General features: G+C 37.8%; 2 protein-coding genes across 3 annotated transcripts; one reads left to right on the top strand and one right to left on the bottom strand.

Annotated features, from left to right (window-relative positions):
* Positions 1-352: 352 nt before the first annotated feature.
* On the top strand, positions 353-5333 carry LOC112749204 (ARF guanine-nucleotide exchange factor GNL2-like). Its single transcript, XM_025797465.2, has 3 exons — positions 353-1042; positions 1404-1852; positions 2273-5333. Exons 1-3 carry the CDS (start codon positions 353-355, stop codon positions 5331-5333), a joined length of 4200 nt encoding a protein of 1399 aa, XP_025653250.1.
* A 6356-nt stretch (positions 5334-11689) lies between these two features.
* Positions 11690-16247, bottom strand: LOC112751179 (trihelix transcription factor ENAP2). Of its 2 annotated transcripts, XM_072217184.1 has the most exons (3): positions 15418-16247; positions 13193-15325; positions 11690-12243 (listed from the first exon to the last, which is right to left on the bottom strand). In XM_072217184.1, the coding sequence occupies exon 2, from the start codon at positions 14283-14285 to the stop codon at positions 13194-13196; it is 1092 nt and encodes a 363-aa protein (XP_072073285.1). In that variant the 5' UTR covers positions 14286-15325; positions 15418-16247; the 3' UTR covers positions 11690-12243; position 13193. The 2 variants fall into 2 exon arrangements, with proteins under 2 accessions (XP_072073285.1, XP_025656021.1); XM_025800236.3 differs by having other exon boundaries at positions 13193-16228.
* Positions 16248-21346: the final 5099 nt, after the last annotated feature.

Raw genomic sequence — 21346 nt, 5'->3', positions numbered from 1 at the left:
AGTGTAACGAACATTTTTGCAAGGCAAAACCCCTTCAAATAAATAAAATATAAAAATAAGACAATAAAACAGAAGAAATTAAATGTACGAGTGATTTGCCAAATGTTCCGGCAATCATTTTCCCCATGATTATTTGTGTCCTCAAACATGCGAAACTCCATGCAAAATCCCCTCTCCTTTGTACTCGATCTTCTCCACTCTCATCACTCTAATCTAATGTAACCTTTCATCTAACCAACTAAGCTTTTCTTTCTTCTCTCAACAAAAATCATGCACATGCACAAGCAATGATGTCACCACCTTAATTAACTATTGCATAGTTGAGTAAAAGAAATAATAAATTAAAAAAAAAATGGCGAAATCAATAAAACGGTTATCAGCAATGGATTTCTTAAACGGAGAAGAAGATTATAACCACCAGCACAACCAAAGAAGCAAGTCGATTTCAAGATCAAAACGGAAACAACTTGCACTCTCATGCATGCTAAACACCGAGGTTGGTGCAGTTCTTGCAGTGATTCGTCGAAGCCCCGAATTCAACCCTCTCTATTCCTCCCCGGAAGACACCTACGACTCCTCCATTGTCACCTCCTTAAGGTCCCTTCGTTCTCTCATCTTCAACCCTACACAAGAATGGCGCAGCATTGACCCCTCTATCTACCTCTCCCCGTTCCTTGACGTCATTCTCAACGACGACATGCCTGCCGCCGCCACAGCCGTCGCCCTCTCTTCCATCCTCAAGATCCTCAAGTTCGAGGTGTTCGATGAAAGGACGCCCGGTGCCAGAGAAGGCATGGAAGCCATTGTTACCGCCATCACCGGTTGCCGACTCGAGAAAACTGATCCGGTGTCTGAGGACGCCGTTATGATGAAGATTCTTCAGGTTCTTGCTGGGACAATGCACCACAGGGCTTCCATCTTGCTCAGTGATCCCGCTGTGTGCACGCTTGTCAATGCTTGTTTTCAAGTTGTGCAGCAATCTGTTAATCGCGGTGATTTGCTTCAGAGGAATGCCAGGTACACCATGCATGAGCTTATACAGGTAAGCTGATACAAACCCAGAAAATTTTACTAGTAACAGCAAATAAATCATATATAATCATGTTATGTGTATAGCACTATTTATTTAGTATCTCAAAATTTTTTTGTTATATTACCTATAAATAAGTTTGATTATTCTAATATTGTAGATTTGATTATTTTATTATAATAAATTTAATCACTCTGATGATTGATTATTTAGTTAAAAAAAAATGAATCAGTATGTATAATATACATAAATATGTAATAATTAATATAATGATTTAGAGAGTTAATTAGTATTGGTTCAAATCCAAGATAAAAACAAAGAAAAAGTGTATTTCTATATATATACATCTAATTTGGGTCTGTCCCTTGTTCAGGTTGTGTTTTCTAGGCTTCCAGAGCTTGAGAAGAAGGGTGGCCGCCGCCACCTCCGCAGTGGGGAATACTCTGGATCAGAAACGGATGACGATGATGATGATGATGAGGATGATGATGGTGATGGTGGGGAAGTGACTGGCTATGGGATTAAGTGTGCCATTGACATATTCCATTTCTTGTGTTCATTGTTGAATGTTGTGTCTGTGATTGAGAATCCTGATGGGACTTTACCTCACACTGCTGATGAGAATGTTCAGATCTTTGCGTTGCTTATGATCAATTCTGCTCTTGAACTTAGTGGGGATGTTATTGGGAGGCACCCTAGGCTCTTGAGGATGATCCAAGATGATTTGTTTCACCATTTGATTTACTATGGTTCATGGTCTAGTTCCTTTGTCTTGTCCATGATTTGCAGCACTGTCTTGAATGCCTACCACTTTCTAAGAAGGTTAGATTTCATTATTCTTCATTAGTCAAAGAAATAAACGAAATTTTAAATATAAATTTTTACGTATTTAGTCAAAAGAGAAATATTTTGTGTATTCAATTTATGAAATTTATCTTATGTATATTTCACGTCTATAATAAGTAAATAATTTAAATATATAATAATATGTTATCCATATATTCTTTCTTACTTTGAAACAAATTAACAAAATTACATGTCAAAGTCATGATAAAAAAAAAAGTTGAGAAATAAACATAGTATAAGTTAGCATCAAGTCTCGTACAATGCATTCACACTAGATATTCTTATATCCTTTATAAGTAATTTTTCATGCTTCACATGAACAGAACAGACAACATTAAAAGATTTGTTGTATAGTGTTGCTACTTATGTTATTTATGTATGATTTTAATGTTGTAGGTTTTTACGTTTCCAGCTAGAAGCTTTCTTTTTAAACGTGTTAACAAGACTTGCAAGTTTCGGAAGCTCAATTTCGATTCAAGAAGTAGCAGGTGAGGGAATAATAAACTTTTGCAGACAACCAACATTCATCATAGAAGCTTATGTGAACTTTGACTGCGATCCGTGTTGCCGGAACGTATTCGAGGACTTCGGCAGGCTTCTATGCAAGCATTCATTTGCAGGGAGTGGTTCCTCCACAAGCATGCAAATCCAAGCCTTTGAAGGACTATTGATTCTGATTCACCACATTGCAGACAACATTGACAAAGATGATTCAGGTCCTTTAGGTGCTTATGCAGTTCAATTGAATGAGTATATACCGTTTTGGGAAGACATGGAGAGAGATGAAGATGATTTGGACACTTGGGTGGAACATGTAAGGATGAGGAAATATCAGAAGAAGAAATTGCTGATTGCTGCAAACCATTTCAACAGAGATAATAAGAAGGGTCTAGAGTACTTGAAGCATGCTAAATTGATATCTGATCCTCCGGATCCAAAAGGGTATGCTTACTTTTTTCGATACACACCCGGCCTAGACAAGAAGATCATAGGAGAATACCTTGGAGACCCTGATGAATTCTACCTCAAAGTTCTCAAGGAGTTCACAGAGACATTCCATTTCAATGGGATGGTTCTTGACACTGCTCTTCGGTTCTATCTAGAGAGTTTCTTGTTGCCAGGGGAGTCACAAAAGATTCAGCGCATACTCGAAGCCTTTTCGGATAGATTCTATGATCAGCAATCATCAGACTTGTTTGCAAGCAAGGACACTGTTCTTATCCTCTGCTATTCCCTCATCATGCTCAATACTGATCAGCACAATCCTCAAGTTAAGAAGAAGATGACAGAAGAAGAATTCATTAGGAACAATCGCGCCATCAACGCAGGACAGGATCTGCCTAGAGATTATCTTTCAGAGCTTTTTCAGTCCATTTCAAGTTATGCAATTGCCCTTGACACAAGTACTGTGTCACTAGACATGACACCAAGCAGGTGGATTCAGCTCATAAACCGATCCAAAGTGTCACAGAATTACATACAATGTGACTATGATCGCAGATTATGCAGGGATATGTTTGCTTGCATTGCTGGTCCATCGGTTGCGGCTCTTTCATCATTCTTTGAGCATAATGATGAAGAGGAGCTGCTCCATGAATGCATTGAAGGCTTGTTCTCGGTTGCGAGGATTGCTCAGTATGGACTAGAAGATACCCTTGATGAGCTCATAACATCTTTCTGCAAATTCACCACATTGCAGAATCCATATGCTTCTCCAGAAGAGACTCTCTACACATTTGGCCATGATTTGAAGCCTAGATTGGCAACAGTTGCTGTTTTCACCATAGCAAACATGTTTCGCAACGGGATTAGAGGGGGTTGGAAGAACATTGTAGACTGCTTGATAAAACTCAAGAGGCTTAAGCTGATTCCCCAATCTGTTCTTGATCTTGAGCAATCTGCAGATGCAGCAACCACACCTGAATCAGCTACATCTCCTACTGAAGATCATAGATTTAGCAGCCACCAAATGGGTACCATAATGCAACGCTTTACTCTCCTTTCGCCGGACAACACGGATGATGGAATAAACCTTAGTAACGAATCGGATAGGAATATCAAGATGATCAAACTGTGCCAAATTGGTAGCATCTTCAGTACTTGTTCAAACATTCCCATAGAATCCTTGCACAGCCTTGGAAGATCTTTAATATCTGCGGCTGCCGGAAAAGGCCAAAAGTATAGCACACAGCACGATGAGGAAGAAACCATTGAGTTCTGTTGGGAACTACTCAGTGCAGTAGCCACAGTTAATGCTCACAGGTTCCACATGTTTTGGCCAAATTTCCATGAATATCTTCTAGCAGTTGTTCAGTTCCAAATGTTCTCCCCAGTCCCATTTGCTGAGAAAGCTCTTTTAGGCCTTCTCAAGATCTGTCTAAAGCTCTTTTCCCAACCAGTTGATGACAAGATAAGTGAGGAGGCCATATTCAAGTCCATAACTTTAATGTGGAAGCTTGATAAAGAGATCCTTGACACATGCCATGATATCATTTCTCAAACAGCCAGCCGAATAGTCACCGACTATGCTGCAAATTTGCAGACTCCTTTCGGATGGAAATCGCTCTTAAACTTGCTTTCAGTCGCCTGGAGGTATCCGGAAACCTACGACTTGGGAGTGGATGCGTTGGTCACTTTGTTTTCTGATGGAACTCATGTGTCACGAACGAATTATGCGTTTTGCATTGATTGTGCTTTTGGTTGTTTTCTAGCTAAGAACAGTCCTGCAGATAAAAAGAAAAAGATGCTAGATATATTAGCCGATTCGGTTAACTTGTTGATCCATTGGCACAGGACTCTATACTCAGATCCTGGGAGTAATTTCAGTATATCAAGCAGCACAAGCTCTTCCTCTAATGAGGAAACTAGCAGAAGCCTTGCAAACTACAACATGAACCTGTTTGTGAAACTTGGAGAAGCATTCAGAAGAACAACATTGTCAAGACAAGAAGAGATAAGAAACCATGCAGTTCATTCTCTTCACAAGAGTTTCTTGCTTGCTGAGGAACTCCTTTTTATATCATCCAATTGCATCAACTACTTCAACCTTGTGATCTTCGCCATGGTCGACGAGCTTCACGAGAAGATGCTGGAGTACTCGAGGAGGGAAGGCGCAGAAAAGGAAATGAGGAGCATGGAAGGGACACTTAAGCTTGCAATGGAGCTGTTTACTGATATGTTCTTGCAGTCATTGAGGCAAATAGCTGAGAGCCCTGGATTTAGGACATTCTGGTTAGGCATATTGAGGAGGATGGACACGTGTATGAAAGCTGACTTGGGGCATTATGGTCCATCAAGTTTGAGTGAAATAATACCTCATTTGTTGAAGAAGATAATAACACAGATGAAGGAGCAAGAGATTTTGGTGCCCAAAGAAGATGATGATATGTGGGAGATCACATACATTCAGATACAGTGGATATGTCCTGCTATCAAGGATGACTTATTCCCAATGTAGAACATCAATCTCATACTCATGTAATGTATTAGTATTTTTTCTATCATCATCATGTAATGTATTATGTATTCTTTCTTTTAAGTTTGATGCAGCCATTTTTGTAGTACTTAGTGCATTCCCATTTTTATTTTCATAGTACTTTGATGATATCATAATTTCATTACACAAGGAATCTCAATCTACTACACTTGATCATAGATTTATTTTATTTTGACAAATGTTATATGCACCAATTTTTTTTAGTATAATTCATAATTGATTGATAAAAATGAGAGAAGATAAAACATTTCTTGTATGCACTAGGGGTGAGCACGGGTCGGTTTGGTTTGGGTTCAAGATGAAATTAGAACCGAATCGATTAAATTGTAATCGGTTCGGTTTGATTCGAATTTGTATTTTTTTGTGTATGTACTCGAACCAAACCAAACCGATTAAGAACGGATTGGTTCGGTTCGAGTAATTGGGTACCCGATGACTTTGAAATTCATAAAAAAACCAAATTTTTATCTTAAAAATTCAACAATAACATCAATAGAAATAATCCAAACATGTTAAACACCAAATACATTAAAAAATAAAATGATTAAAATCTAAACATATTAATAGTGAATAATTTTTGTCTAATGGAAATACAAATTTTTTAATTAAACACCAATTTTTTATTTAATTAATATATGATCGGGTTCATGGGTTGGTTCGGGTTCCGTACCCCCAGAACCAGTGGCGGAACTTGAAAAAAAATTTTTGGGGGCCGATAAAAAATAATTATCAAAATATTTTTTATATGGACCCCATTTAAGATAAGCTCGTCTAATCTCATCTCTCTGGTTTGGATGATATTGTCAAATTTAAAGCCGTTTTTCAAGATCTCGTTCCAAAAAGTTAAGGTTTAAGTCATCAGATGTAACTTTTTGAACTTTTGAAGGTTATATCTCACTTTCTTCGTGATTCATTAAAGTAGAAGAACTATTTATAGGTGTTGATATTGTAAAAGTTATATGTTCTCCTTCTTAAATATTAGCCTTCCACTTAAAAAATGTATCAATTTTTTATTTTTTATTATTTTATATAAAAATTTGAATATATATCCTGTAAAATATGTAAAAAAGAAGTTAGAAAGATAAATATTAAAATTTAGAATATTTATTGAATTTTTTTTATCAAATTATACAAATACAATAATATTAATACTTATCGAATATTCTATTATTTTTTATTATATAAAAAATTAAATTAAATAAATAATAAAATATAAAATAATATTAAATTAAATAAATAAAAAATATCTAATTTTTTATATTTGAACTTAAAGATAGAGAGAGTGTTGTTTATTGAACTTATTAGATACTTTAAGTCATAGTAAAGTATTTAAGTCAATTGAACTATTACGGGGAGACGAAAAATTGAGAATGGTGAAGGACTTACAGAAAAAATATAGATTAAATCTGTTAGGATTGGTTGAGACTAAACTTCAGGTTGTTACGAGATTTGATGTTGCGAGAATATGGGGGCAAGATGGTTCAGGTTGGGAGTATGTAGGATCTGATGGTGCGTCAGGTGGACTTCTGCTAATATGGGATAAATCTCTGTTTAAAATGAATAATTGCTATAAGGGGGAGAGATGGTTGTGTGTTGAAGGAGTAATGTTAAAGTCTAGTTTTAATTGCGCTTTTATCTTGGTCTATGGTGCACATAACAGAGATGAAAAGAATCAGGTTTGGGAAGAACTGAGTTATATAGCTGGGTTATGTCAGGTGCCGTGTTGTTTTCTAGGAGACTTTAATGAGATTGTACATGTGGAGGAAAGGAAAGGTGCAACTAGCTTACCTCGGACTGCGGAAGAATTCAAGAATTGGATACAAGATATGCAGTTAGTGGATCTGGCGCTCACTGATCGTAAGTACACATGGTTTCGAGGACAGTCATGCAGTCGTTTAGATAGAGCACTGGTAACTGTGGAATGGTTAGAAGAGTTTCCAGAGACTCGGTTACGAGGAGGGCCAAGAGGTCTGTCAGATCATTGCCCCATAATAATCGAAGATAAAAAGTTGGGGGGAGGTCCAAGGCCGTTTCGAAGTCTTGATTCATGGTTCACACATGAGGGTTTCCTTAGCATGGTCAAGGAGGAGTGGAGAGGTTTGGGGGAGATTCAGTTCACAGATAAATTGAAGGCGCTGACAATCCCGTTGGAAAGATGGCATAAGGACAATTTTAGTGAGATGGATAAAAAAATTACACGGTTTGAGGAAGAAATCAAGAAGATTGATGATATGGTAAGCAATGGAGTGTATGATGGAACGATGGAGGCTAGAAGGAAGGCGTTGGTCACTTGTTGTGAGAGATGGTATGTAAGGAAAGAAGTTCATTGGAAACAGATGTCGCGGTCTCGGCATGCGAAGGAGATGGACAAAAATACAAGATACTTTCATAATATAGCCTCTGCAAGAAGGCGGAATAATAGGATTGATACACTGGTGATAAACGGCAGACAGGTCAGGAATCAAGCGAGAATTAAGGTAGCTATTAGAGAATTCTACAAGGATTTATATCATCAAGAAGATTCTCCTATGATGGGATTCAGAGATGGATTGGTGGGTAAGATAGATGAAACAGATGCTAGGACTTTAGAGGAGCTGCCATCGGCTGAAGAGATCAGAGCGGCTGTGTGGGACTGTGATTCATCTAAAGCCCCAGGTTGTGATGGGTACAACATGAATTTTATAAAGAGATGCTGGGACGAGATTGGGCCTGAATTCACGGCAGCAGTGATGGGGTTCTTCCAGACATCCAGACTGCCGGCAGACACCAATATCACTTGGGTAGCACTTGCACCAAAGTTCGTGGGAGCGAAGGAGATCAAAGATTTACGGCCTATAAGTATGGTGGGGTGCGTTTACAAGGTTATCTCGAAAGTTCTAGTTAGGAGGATGAGGGCAGTCATGTCGGGATTAGTAGGGGAGACTCAGAGTGCATTTGTCACAGGGAGGAAAATACATGATGGGGGCACTTATTGCGTGTGAAACAGTAAACTGGCTGAAACTGAGGAAAAAGGAGGCAACAATAATCAAGCTAGATTTCCAGAAAGCATATGATAGAGTCAAATGGAGTTTTGTGGACATTGTATTACAAAAGATGGGATTTGGGCATAGATGGAGAGCGTGGGTTATGGAGTGTGTGACAACTGCATCTATGTCAGTTCTGATAAATGGTTCTCCAGCTAAGCCATTCAAAATGGAAAGAGATTTCAGACAAGGTGACCCGCTTTCTCCTTTCTTGTTTGTACTGATTGTGGATGTGCTGCATCGAATGGTTGGAGAGGCTATCAGAAATGGTCGCATATCTCCGTTGTTGGTAGGGAGAGATAGTATTGAATTGTCACACCTGCAGTTTTCTGATGATACTATTCTGTTTTGTCCGCCTGAAGAGGAGACTATTAAGAACTACAAGCGACTTCTGCGATGTTTTGAGTTGATGTCAGGTCTCAGGATTAATTTTGATAAGTCCAGCTTTATTCCAATTAATTGTGGTGAGCAGGGGGTCCAACGGATGTGCAACATATTGGGCTGTAAGGAAGACACCCTCCCAGTTAAATACCTTGGAATATCTTTAGGAGCAAACCCGAGGTTAGTGAAGACCTGGAAGCCTATAATAGACAAAGTGGAGGAGAAACTTGGGCTATGGAAAGCGAAGGTGTTAAATAAAGCGGGAAAGCTGGTGCTTATCAAATCAGTATTAAATAGTCTGCCAGTGTATTATTTGAGTTTGTTCAAGATGCCGAAAGCAGTTGCTGAGAAACTGATCTCATTGCAGAGAAGATTCCTGTGGAGCAAGGAAGATGGTAGAAATGGCATGGCGTTAGTAAGATGGGAAGTGGTGCAAGCTCCTAAGAAGCTAGGCGGGTTGGGAGTTGGAGATGCTATGATTCGCAACACGGCACTCTTGTTTAAGTGGTGGTGGCGGTTTGAAAAGGAAGAATGTCCACTATGGAAAAAGGTTGTATGTTCGTGTAATAATCTGAATCCTAACCAGCTACTGTTAACTCAAACGTTACCTACTAGAGGAGGCCCTTGGAAGGATATTTGCAAGTTACAACTCACGGATCAACGTATAAGGGATAAGATGGTTACAGGATTGTCTATGGAGGTTGGTGACGGGCGAAGGACTCGGTTCTGGGAGGATATATGGTTACTGTGTGGCTCTCTGAAGGATCGGTTCCCGAGGCTTTTCTCTGTTTCAAACCAGTGTGGATCTTTTATTGGGGACTGTGGGTTTTGGGATGGGTTAAAGTGGATCTGGAACTTCCAATGGAGGCGTGAGCTGTTCCAATGGGAGTTGGAACTCCTGAGTCAACTCCATGAGGCTTTGAGACCTGTGAAATTAGTAAATAACCGAGAGGATAGAGTGGTGTGGAAATATGATAGGTTAGGTGTTTTTTCAACTAACTCATTTGTGCAGGTACTGCAGCAGGAAATGCTGCCGGAGGAGGTAACCAGCTACATTTTCACTAGGACCGTTTGGAAAGGTTTGGTTCCACCAAGAGTGGAGCTATTTGCTTGGTTTGTTTTGATAGGCAGGGTGAATACAAAGGAGAGGCTAAGCCGCTTTGGGATTGTCAGTCCAGAGGATACTGTCTGTGTTTTGTGCAATAACGAATTGGAATATATACATCACTTGTTTCTAGGTTGCGCATTTGTTTGGCAGGTGTGGAGTGCCTAGATATCAGGATTTGGCCGTCAATGGTCTTATCCGGGTTCGATGAAAGAGCATTTTCTTAGTTGGACAGAGGAACCGAGGAATAAGGAGGAGCGAAAGCAGCGGCTGAGAAGCTTTTGTGCGATTATTTGGAACATTTGGTTAGAAAGGAACATGAGGATTTTTAAGAATAAAAGCAAAGGTGTTGAAGAGATCATCGACATGACCGTGACTAGTGTGGATGAGTGGACAGGTGTTGCTCCCTTTGGTTGTTGATGGCTATGCCGAAGATGACTTGGGGACTTTTACTATTTTGTTGTGATCATGTAAATAAATAAGTTTGTGGTATTTGTCTGTCATGCTCCACTTTATTGTGTTGAGCTTTTACTTTCAAAAAAAAAAAAGTCAATTGAACTATTTTTTATCTCTTGAAAAAGTACTACTAAGTTTTTTATAAAAAGTTTGGGGGGCCATGGCCCCCTCTTGTCTGAATTAAGCTCCGCCATTGCCCAGAACTGATACCCGAACCAATCACTAACAAAGACTATCGATTTGGTTCGGGTTGAACCCGATTACCCGTTGGTTCCAGAACCAATTTAATTAGTTCGGTTCGGGTTCGGACAGGTAATCGGGTACCCGCCGCTTATTATTTTTTATGTGTGAGAGAGAGAAGTGTATAACAAGAAACTGTGAGTAGAGGTGTGTTTCACATTGGTATGAGATGTACAAATCGGAGGCACCGATTTGTTTGTTTTATTTTATTTTTTAACAAACAATCACAAATCGGACGGTTCGATTTGTGATTTCGAAAATAAAAAAATTTTTAATGTTGAAATCGGACCGTCCGATTTTTATTTTAAAAAATAAAAAAAATAAAAAATACAAAACGGACCCTCCGATTTGTAGTTTATTTTTTTTCCCAAACAAATCGGACCCTCCGATTTGTAGTTTATTTTTCTCTTCAAACAAATCGGACCGTCCGATTTGAATAAAACACCATATAAAAAAAAAATACCTAATCTTCCAATAATAATGTATTACACATATATTTAATCAATATTAAAAAAAATTAGCCGGTACCTGCTACCCGTGCTCACTCCTAGTATGCACACAAAACCTTGGTCTAGTGGTCATCTTTTATACCTTACAATAAGTGCACCCGGATTCGAAACTTGACTGATGCCAAGTAGGGGTAATAAACTAATAACCCTAAATAAAAAAAATAATAATAAAACAATTTCTTGTATACTATAAAAAGACGTCCACATATAAATATAACTTCACATTATCCAGTCTAACGAACTAAACTTATTGAGTTAAAATGATGTGAATACACCTTTTCCTTGAAGGCTTGGCCATGCTGTCTCAGGTGATTAAAATGGATTATCTGGTCGTTTGATTAATGCTGGTAAAGATCTGCAGTCTTATGTTTTACAAAATTTTCAAATAAGGCAAAATATTTCGTTTTACAGAATGATTATTGATTAGTACCACAATATAATTTACTGTATCACATTTCGAAATCAAAATGTTTCTTTTTTTGTTGCAGATCTTCTTTTTGTGAAAACATTCTAATTATTTAGTCATGGTAAAATAAGATAGTAAATTCTTTACCATGTTTAGGAAGACTGAAATCCAACAGAAACTTAAGGACAAACAAATGCTATAAATAATCAGTTATAATGTTATATATTCAAAATCAGTAGATAACTACATATGCACTGGCACACAATAATCATGACAATATTAAGGCTTGATTGATTTGTGTTTCATTTTCAATATTTTCTAGTTTCAAGATTTTGTGGCGGAAAAAAAAAGGAGTAAAAATATAAAATGAAAACAGAGTTTTACTTTCCCTGTTTTCACTTTTTCTTTACAAAATTCTGAAATTAGAAAACAATGAAAATAAAAATAGAGAACGTTTTGTGAAACCAAATAAATACTAAACTTACATCACTTAAATTAGGATGAAAGCACCTATGTTGACAGAAATGGTTACATAAATGTGCAGCAATTTATTAAAATTGCTCCACAAGTTATTGCAGGTTACTCTTGCAAGAGTTACATTTCCAGCAACAATTTCCTCATTGCCAGAGTATACAAACAGTTTAAACACCTCACTGGTAGCAGCTCATTTCAGCTTGTAGGTAATCTTTTCCTCAAAGCTGTTGCACTGTGCTCTATTAAGATATCACTGCCTTTTCCAAGATTCCAATTCCTGTGATAAACATTTTCAATTTATTGTTGAAGAATCAGATATGAATTCACGCCAACAAAAATTCATGAACCGGACTCCAGGAACAAGAGATACAAAGACTCATCTAATGCAAATTCATAAGGTGCCGTTAATCTGTAAAATGCAAACTCTCTAGGTGAATAAAAATAAGCACATCGTAACATCGTTTCTTAGTCTCATCTTAGTACTTTAGTAGATTATTTCACAAATCCAAATCAATGAACTTGTCTTAAGAGGAAAGTCGCACAGTCCTAGTCTATACCTGGCAAATAGACCATGCCATTGACCACCAATAAGTTGGTTGACAACCCAAGTTTTGAATATCGATCGATCTCATCATGCTAACCTCCCATTCAACCATTCGGGTATTCCATTATCCTTTTAGTCTGAAGGACTCGGCAAACATATGATTAATCTCTTCAATTGAATCTAAGTTGTACCCTAATTTTAGTTCTCATGCGAAGTATCAGGATCTACCCTTGCATATTCCTGTAAATACTTGCTATTTAAAAGACTATTTCCTACCTTCTCCGCCCCAAAAAGAAATTGATCTTAACTTTAAAGGGACACCAACAGTCTCATATCTAACTTGCATGACAGCACCTTAGGTGTTTGATAGCATGTATTTTGTTTCCTTTACTTGGTTCACATGCCGCTTTCTTCATATAGAATGTAACTGTGGTGTCAATTTCATTTGGCAGTGTGATCTAATAATTCTTTTAACATAGAAAGTACATATATAATAATCACTTCAGAAGATAATGTTTTTATATGATAATAAATCCTAACAAATGTCTACAAACAGTGCTTATAACAGAAACAAAAATTCTTTAAACATCTTAGGGAATTATTCCAATCCTAGTTAAGTCCCTATAATGATACAAGATACCATGTTCCAGTGCAAGCAATTACAGTCAAATAGTTAACCAACCTCATTCACTGAGATTCTCGGTAGAAGTGTCGGTTTCATCCTCATCGACATCCTGTATCTTTGCAATCTCGGCCTGAGCCCTCTCCAATATCTGCTTCTTCTGCAACTCCAGCTCTCTATTGAAATCCAACCTCATCTTCTCCAACTCCATCATCTGCTGCCTCTTACTATTCTCAATCTTCTCGTATATCTTCCCAAACTTCTGAATCGAATCTGCCAGCACACGAAACGAACTCTCCTCCTCCTCATCCTCACCACCACCAACACCACTCCTCCTCCTTGCCGCAGAAGCAACCCCAACCCCAACACCATGACCATCTAAACCATCCTCATCCTCATCACTCTCACTCTCACCGGGACTATCCCTCATCTCATCAAACCCATTGGACCTACTAAGGTACACCCTTGTGTTCATGAACACATACTCCCCACCATCGACGCCACAAGCGAGACCATACTCTTGCCGTGTCGACGAAGCCATCAACATGTCCATCTTCTTGAAGAATGCCCACTTGCAAGAACCCAAACCCAACTCTTCAACCTTTCCTTTCTCCTTCTTGTACCTTCTCTTGAGCTTATCCAAAATGCTCTTGCATTGTGCAACGCTCTTATCAGCTTTCAATTCATCAGACACCTTTTCTGAAACTTCAAGCCAATCGTCAGACCTCAAACTTGTCCTCCCAAGTTGCAGGAACTTGTCACCCCAAACCTCAAGCAGCACGAACGTGGCATGCTCTGACCAATCATCGCCGTATGAGTACTTGACACGTGGCGCGAACTCGTATCCTGTCGGAACAGGGGAACCTCCTACCCCGACCTTCCTCTTCTTGAAATACCCGTTTTGGCCCCCGTTACCGCAGTCGTCGTCATCGTCTTCGTTGTTGGTGTTATCAACGACATCGTTTCCGTAGTTTTCGAATTCGGCGTGTTCTTCTTCGTCGTCGTAATCGTCATCGTCTTGGTCCTCGTAGCGAGGGTTGTGGTGGTGGAATGGGGGTGGTCTAATTGGGTGTTTGTGGCGGTGGGAAGGGTTCTGTCGGTTCAAAGGGAAGGATTTTGGAGGGTACCTTGCGTCGTCTTCCATGTCGTCCATGAAATGGGAACGAAACGAACCCCAATCGAATTTTTTGGAGAATTATGTGAAAAGGTGTGGAATTTGGGGGGATTTATTAGAGAATTGAAATTGAGAAAGTAGAGGTAGAAGGAAAAGTGGCAGTAAGAGAGAGATTGGAACGGTTGGGATGAATTGGTTATGGTTAGGGTTTCTGTGTAAAGTGGAATTGGGGATTTTTTTTTTCAGGCTGTGTTTTCTTCTCACTCATTCTGTGCCTCCCTCTCCAGGTTGGTGGTAAAGAAATGGGCCTGATTTGGGCTAACGGAAAGCATGTTTGAAAATGGACCTATGAGAAATTGGGTAAATAACTGATGGACATGAAATCTCAGACCAAAGATAACAATAGAGATTGAAGCTTGAAGCTTTCTTTGCATCATATTCGGCCCAAACAAACATGGGTTTGGATACACATTGTAACACAAAAAAACACTTGTTTCCATGGCTTCACCTGCCTCTACTTCTAGTATCCAATTCCTTCAACCTTCCCGGATAAGAATGTTTAATGTGTAGTATAAGTGAGTCTTGTGATGTTTTTTTTTTTTTTTTTTTTTTTTGTCAAGCGGATTGGACAGCCCATAATCCTATGGGTTTTTTAAACAACAACCAACCTCAGTTGGGATTTGAACCCGGTGCACCTCCTAGCAAGGCAAACATAATTGCCACTCAACCAAGTATTGCGGTGCATAGTCTTGTGATGTTATAATACTTTAAGATTGAGAACTATTTTATCCATTGTGACAGGAGGGAAAAAAAAAAACTCACTCAAGTAATATAAAAACAAATCAGAATTCACAGCAGCCAACAAAATAGAAAAAACAACTCAAGCCACAACAACAGTTCAGTCAAGAAGAAAGAACAGAAAAGCTACATGGAGACTGCCTCAAGGAGAGTGAATAAAAGCAAATGTTGATGCAGTATACCAAAAGCAAACAGGGGAGGGTGCCTTAGCGGTAGTAGTCAGAGATCGGACAGGAAGAATCATCACCGAAACAACAGAGAAGATCAAGGTCTCATCTAGTCTAGTAGCAGAGGCACATGCAGTTAGAAGAGCACTAATTTTAGCAAAAAATCTTCAAATAGAGCAAATAATAATAAAATCCGATAGTCTCACCTTAGTCCAAGCTGTGAAGTCGAAGGCCAGGATTGGGGAGATAGAACCAATTCTTAAAGATATTCAATGGCTCACTGCAAAGATCCCCAAAAGTGGTTTCACATGGATTCCAAGGGAAGGGAACTTTTTGGCGCATCAAGTGGCGAAAAAGTGCTTGGCGGATGAATTATCGGCAGATTGGACATGGAATTTGAAGGGAGATCTAAAACAAATTGCATTTTTAGAGACTCGGGGCTTGAGTAGTTGTATCCGCTGGGGTCGAACCGAGGGCCAAGAAATACAACAAGAGACAGAAAATCTACCCGTTGAAGATGGAAGAAGAAGACAGTGGACCTGATCGGATTTAGCAGGGCAGGTGAATTTCGAAAACGGAAGAAGCCCACAAGTGATGCAATGTCTGGCGGCACAGGAAGAGAGAGAGCAAACCACTTCTTTCAGGCCGGGAGATAAGCGAGAAGCCTCATTGAAACTCGACGGCGAAACGTCTTCAACAGAGACGACAATGGAAGAAAATGCAATGGGTATCGCAGCAATCATTTCAGAAGAACTGGTGGCGACAGATACCAACCGGCGAAGACTTTTTCAATGTCGGCATGTTCGGGCTTCAAGCGACCACGGTGATGCGGGCTACGACGGCGTGGCGGGCGGAAACGGAAGCGGAAGCGACAGAGGCAAGGATGGCAAGTATCATGACACATGCACAGGCGAGGTTGCGGTCAACGAGAATAATATAGGCGACGGCAATGTGGCAAGCAATGGCAATGAAATAGACGACTGCGACGTGATGGGTGGAGACCTGGTAGTAGCGCATCACAAAGAAGATAAAGATTACAATTTGAATTGCATCCGTGTGTTTTAAAATCCGGATCGGATTGGAGTTGGAGCTTCGTTCGTATTTGGATCTGGGCCGAATTGGCGGTTCGGGTCATGACAAAAAAAAAAGTATGCACTATTAAATATGGCGACAAATTTTTTCTACTATAACATTCAACATCTTCCTCTTTTCTTTTTTTTTAACCACAAAAAACGTTCCTGAATTATTCAACGACAAAAATACATTTAAATTTTATTATCGATAAAAATACATTCAAATAATTTAAAAATATGACAAAAATATCCAATAGTAAATATGTATTTTCAAAAAATATCTTAGAAATTGAATTTTGATGTAATTTTTTTCAAACATAATTAAAAAAATGAGATATTATTATTCTTAAAATTTGGTGACTTTTTTCTAAGTATATATTTTTTTGTGATTTTTTAAAAGTATTATTGGTTGTTAACAAAAAAATATAAAAATAATATATACTTAATAAAAAATTACCAAATTTTAAGAATAATAATATCTTATTTTTCTAATCATACTTGTAAAAAATTGCATCAAAATTCAATCTCTAATGTATTTTTTAAGAAATACATATTTAATGTTAGATAATTTTACAAAAAATCTAACATTAAATATGTATTTCTCAAAAAATACATTAGAGATTGAATTTTGATGCGATTTTTTGCAGGCATGATTGAAAAAAATTAGATATTATTATTCTTAAAATTTGATGATTTTTTTTGCTAAGTATATATTTTTTGTAATTTTTTAAAAATTTTCTCAAAAAATACATTAGAGATTGAATTTTGATGCGATTTTTTGCAGGCATGTTTAAAAAAATTAGATATTATTATTCTTAAAATTTTGTGATTTTTTTGCTAAGTATATATTTTTTGTAATTTTTTAAAAATATTATTGGTTGTTAACAAAAAAATTACAAAAATCATATATACTTAACAAAAGTCACCAAATTTTAAGGATAATAATATCTCATTTTCATAATCATGCTTGCAAAAAATCATATCAAAGTTCAATCTCTAAGGTATTTTTTGAAAATATATATTTACTATTGGACATTTTTGTCGTATTTTTAAATTATTTGAAGTCATTTTTTTCGGTAATAAGATTTAGGTGCATTTTTGTGAGCGTTTGAAAAATTCGAAAACGTTTTTGGTAGTTAACCCTTTTTTTTTCGAACACTACAACATTATTTCTCGTTTTTGACACTTTGTCATTATGGCCAACCACTGTCATCGGCCAACTACTACTCTCAGTCATCTTAAATTTTAAATTATAAATTTTAAATCTTAAATTATAAACACTTCTTAAAAAAATAACTTAAACAATAAATGCTTATTGTAGAGTCTGCAGTGAAATTTGGACTTCTAATAGATACAAAGTAATATGAAATTGAACACTACCCACAATAATACACTAACTATAACAAACACAATATGAGAAAATATGATGTGAATTAATTTTCTTTCTTATTTTTTATGATATTTCAATTACAATGCTACAGAAATATATATAGTATCATCTATGCTATAATTTCAATGATCAAGAATAAAATCCTCCTATGAAAACTCCCTACAAGTTCTGTCCTATTAAAAACTCCTTGCAAACCTTATTTTACTCCCTAAGTTTGCTCTTAGCCTTCCTATATTCTCACAATTCTCCACTTCGGTCACAATTTGAAAAACTGACTCAAATTTTGAACGAACAAAATTGTAGTACTCGTATCTGGTTGCATCATCTTGACAACGACTGCCTATGTACCATTTACCAAGATCAAACGAAACGTAGTTCCTTTATTCGCCATGTAATACTTAACATGGAATAATGTTGAGCAAATCCAAGCAATGCTGGAATTTGTTTTTCGACACTACTTTAGTCAACATGTCTGCGGAATTTTCATATGTGTACTTTTATAAGAGAAATATTGCCTTTCTCTATAACATCACGCACGAAGTGATATCTTACATCAATATGCTTGGTACGAGCATGATGAATTTGATTTTTTGCCAAATGAATTGCACTTTGACTATCACAACTCAAATTCACACAATCTTGCTGAAATCCCAAATCATCTAGAAGACCCCTTAGCCACAATGCTTCTTTCACCCCTTCTGCTACTGCCATGTACTCAGCCTCTGTAGTAGATAGTGCCACTGTAGCTTGTAACATCGATCGCCAACTAACTGGAGCACCTTGTATTTTATATACATAACCGGTCATAGAACGTCTTCTGTCTAGATCACCAGCATAATCAAAATCAACAAAACCGCTGATTTGACATGATTTTCCACTAAAGCATAAACCTTTGTCAATGGTACCTTTCAAGTACTTTAATATCCACTTGACTGCTTCCCAGTGTGCCTTACCTGGATTTGCCATGAACCTGCTAACAATACTGACTGTCTATGAAATATCTGGATGTGTACACATCATAGCATACATCAGGCTACCAACTACACTAGCATAAGGTACATTTTCCATGTAAGCTTTATCTTTTGTTGTTGTGGGAGATTTTTTACCAGAGAACTTGAAATGTGGAGCCAATGGTGTTACTACTGGTTTAGCATTTTTCATTTCGAACCTTTCAATAACGCGCTTAATGTACCCTTTCTGGCTCAAGAACAATTTTCGGCTTGATCTCTCTCTTTTAATTTCCATGCCTAATATTTTTCGTGCAACATCCAAATCTTTTGTTTCAAATTCTTTACCAAGTTGAACCTTTAACCTATCTATCTCCGCCTTGCTCTTAGAAGCAATAAACATGTCATCCACATACAATAGAAGATAGATATAATCACTTCCAGAAAGCTTATTAATGTACACATAACAATCATAATTACTTCTGGAACAACCTTGTTTTAACATAAAGGAGTCAAATCGCTTATACCACTGTCGAGGAGATTGTTTCAATCCATATAGCGATTTCTTTAAGCGACATACCTGATTTTCTTTACCCTCAACCTTGAAACCCTCAGGTTGATACATGTAAATTTCTTCCTCTAAGTCACCATGCAAGAAATCTGTCTTTACATCTAGCTGTTCTAACTCAAGATCACCTTGAGCAACAAGACTCAAAAGCACCCTTATGGAAGTGTGTTTCACCACAGGAGAAAATATCTCGTTGTAATCAACACCTTCTTTTTGTGCAAATTCCTTTGCTACTAATCTAGCTTTGAATCTTATACCATCTGACTTAGTAGGATCTTCTTTTCTTTTATACACCAATTTACAACCAATTGCAGTCTTTTCCACAGGCAACGGGACCACCTCCCATGTCTTGTTCTTATGGAGAGATTGCATCTCTTCTTCCATGGCGACCAACCAACTTTCTCTATCTTTATCTTTGATAGCAAGTTTGAAGGTGATCGGCTTATCATCCTCCACCGAGAGTGCATAATCTACTAAGTTTACCTGCCCATAATGTCTCAAAGGCTTGTTTGACCCAAACTTCTGAACGAATTTATAATTTTTCTTTGGCCTAGTGGATGCCAAAGAATCATGCTGCTGCTGTTGTAATGCATGTGCATTTTCTTGTTAAATCTCCTCATGATCAAGTCCATCTTCTGCATCATCTCGAGTAGCATTAGGATGCTCCACCTGAACATTATTAGAATCTGTTTGTTGGTATTTAGACTCTATCTCCACCACTTGAGTATTTGAAATTTTTCCAACATCACCATCATCTGGCATCGTATCTTTAGACAGAGCTACCATAGATCATTCATCAAAGGTAACATCCCTGCTAATTACAAACTTAGAATCATTTACGCTCCAAAGATGATACCCTTGAACTCCTCTTAGATACCCCAAAAAGATTGCCTTTTTAGCTCTATCATCAAGCTTATTATCTTTGACATGATAATATGCTGTGCATCCAAAAACCCTGAGTTTCTCGTAATCTGCATGTTTCCATGACCACACCTTATAAGGCGTGTCTTCATCTAGAGAAGAATGTGGGGATCGGTTCACTATGTAGCAAGCTGTAGCAACCGACTCCGCCCACCACTCTCTGCCTAACCCAGAATTAGAGTGCATACACCGTGCCTTCTCAAGTAGCGTACGATTCAGTCGTTCAGCGACTCCATTCTGTTGTGGTATTTCTTTAACTGTCCAGTGTCTCATAATGCCTTCTCGATCACAGAACTCCTTGAAAGCCCCATCCGTGTACTCTGTGCCATTATCTAATCGTAGAGTTTTCAGCTTCTTACCTATTCGGTTTTCAACCATTGCTCTCCATCGCTTAAAAGTGTCGAATACCTCATTCTTATGCTTGAGGAAGTAAACCCAAACATACCTGGAGTAATCATCAACAAAAGTAATAAAATACTTGGAACCACCATTAGAAGTAACTTTAGACGGGCCCCAAACATTAGTATGCACGTAGTCTAACAACCCTCTGCTTTTGTGCTTGCTTGTAGAAAATTTTACCTTGTGTGCCTTTCCATACACGCAATGCTCACAAAATTTTATTTGTGGTTTCTTCATATTCTTCAGCAAACCTTGTCCACAAAGTAATGATAGACCTTTCTCTGACATATGTCCAAGCCGCATGTGCCATATTCTTGTGCAATTTGTTTGATCTCTACTTCCACCGATTCCAACTGCTAACTCACCTATGACTGTTGTCCCCAAAAGAGAATAAAGATTACCGTGACGAACTCCCTTCATCACTACCAAAGAATCACGAACAACTTTTAGTACCCCATTTTCTGCAACTATTTTGCAACTATTTTTCTCCAACAAACCTATGGAAATAAGATTTTTTCGCAAGTCTGGAATATGTCTCACATCCTTTAAGGTTCTTACTATTCCATCATGCATCTTGATTCTTATAGTACCCAATCCCACAGTTTTACAAGCATGATCATTGCCCATTAAAACTGTGACACCATTTATGCTTTGATAGGTAGTAAACCACTTTCTATTTGGACACATATGGTGAGATGCTCCTGAATGAAGAATCCACTTATTGAAGATTTCATAAGATTGTTCTGTCACAGAGTAACAGTCCTCCTCATCATTTGAGACGTAGCTTGCTTCTTGCTTTTCTTTTGGGGGTTGTCATTGTTTTGTTTCTTGAAAGTT

The sequence above is a fragment of the Arachis hypogaea genome, chromosome 15, assembly GCF_003086295.3.
Source record: "Arachis hypogaea cultivar Tifrunner chromosome 15, arahy.Tifrunner.gnm2.J5K5, whole genome shotgun sequence".
NCBI classification, from domain to species: domain Eukaryota; kingdom Viridiplantae; phylum Streptophyta; class Magnoliopsida; order Fabales; family Fabaceae; genus Arachis; species Arachis hypogaea.
Note: the sequence above shows the minus strand (reverse complement) of the source record. Positions and strands in the feature narration are given on the sequence as shown.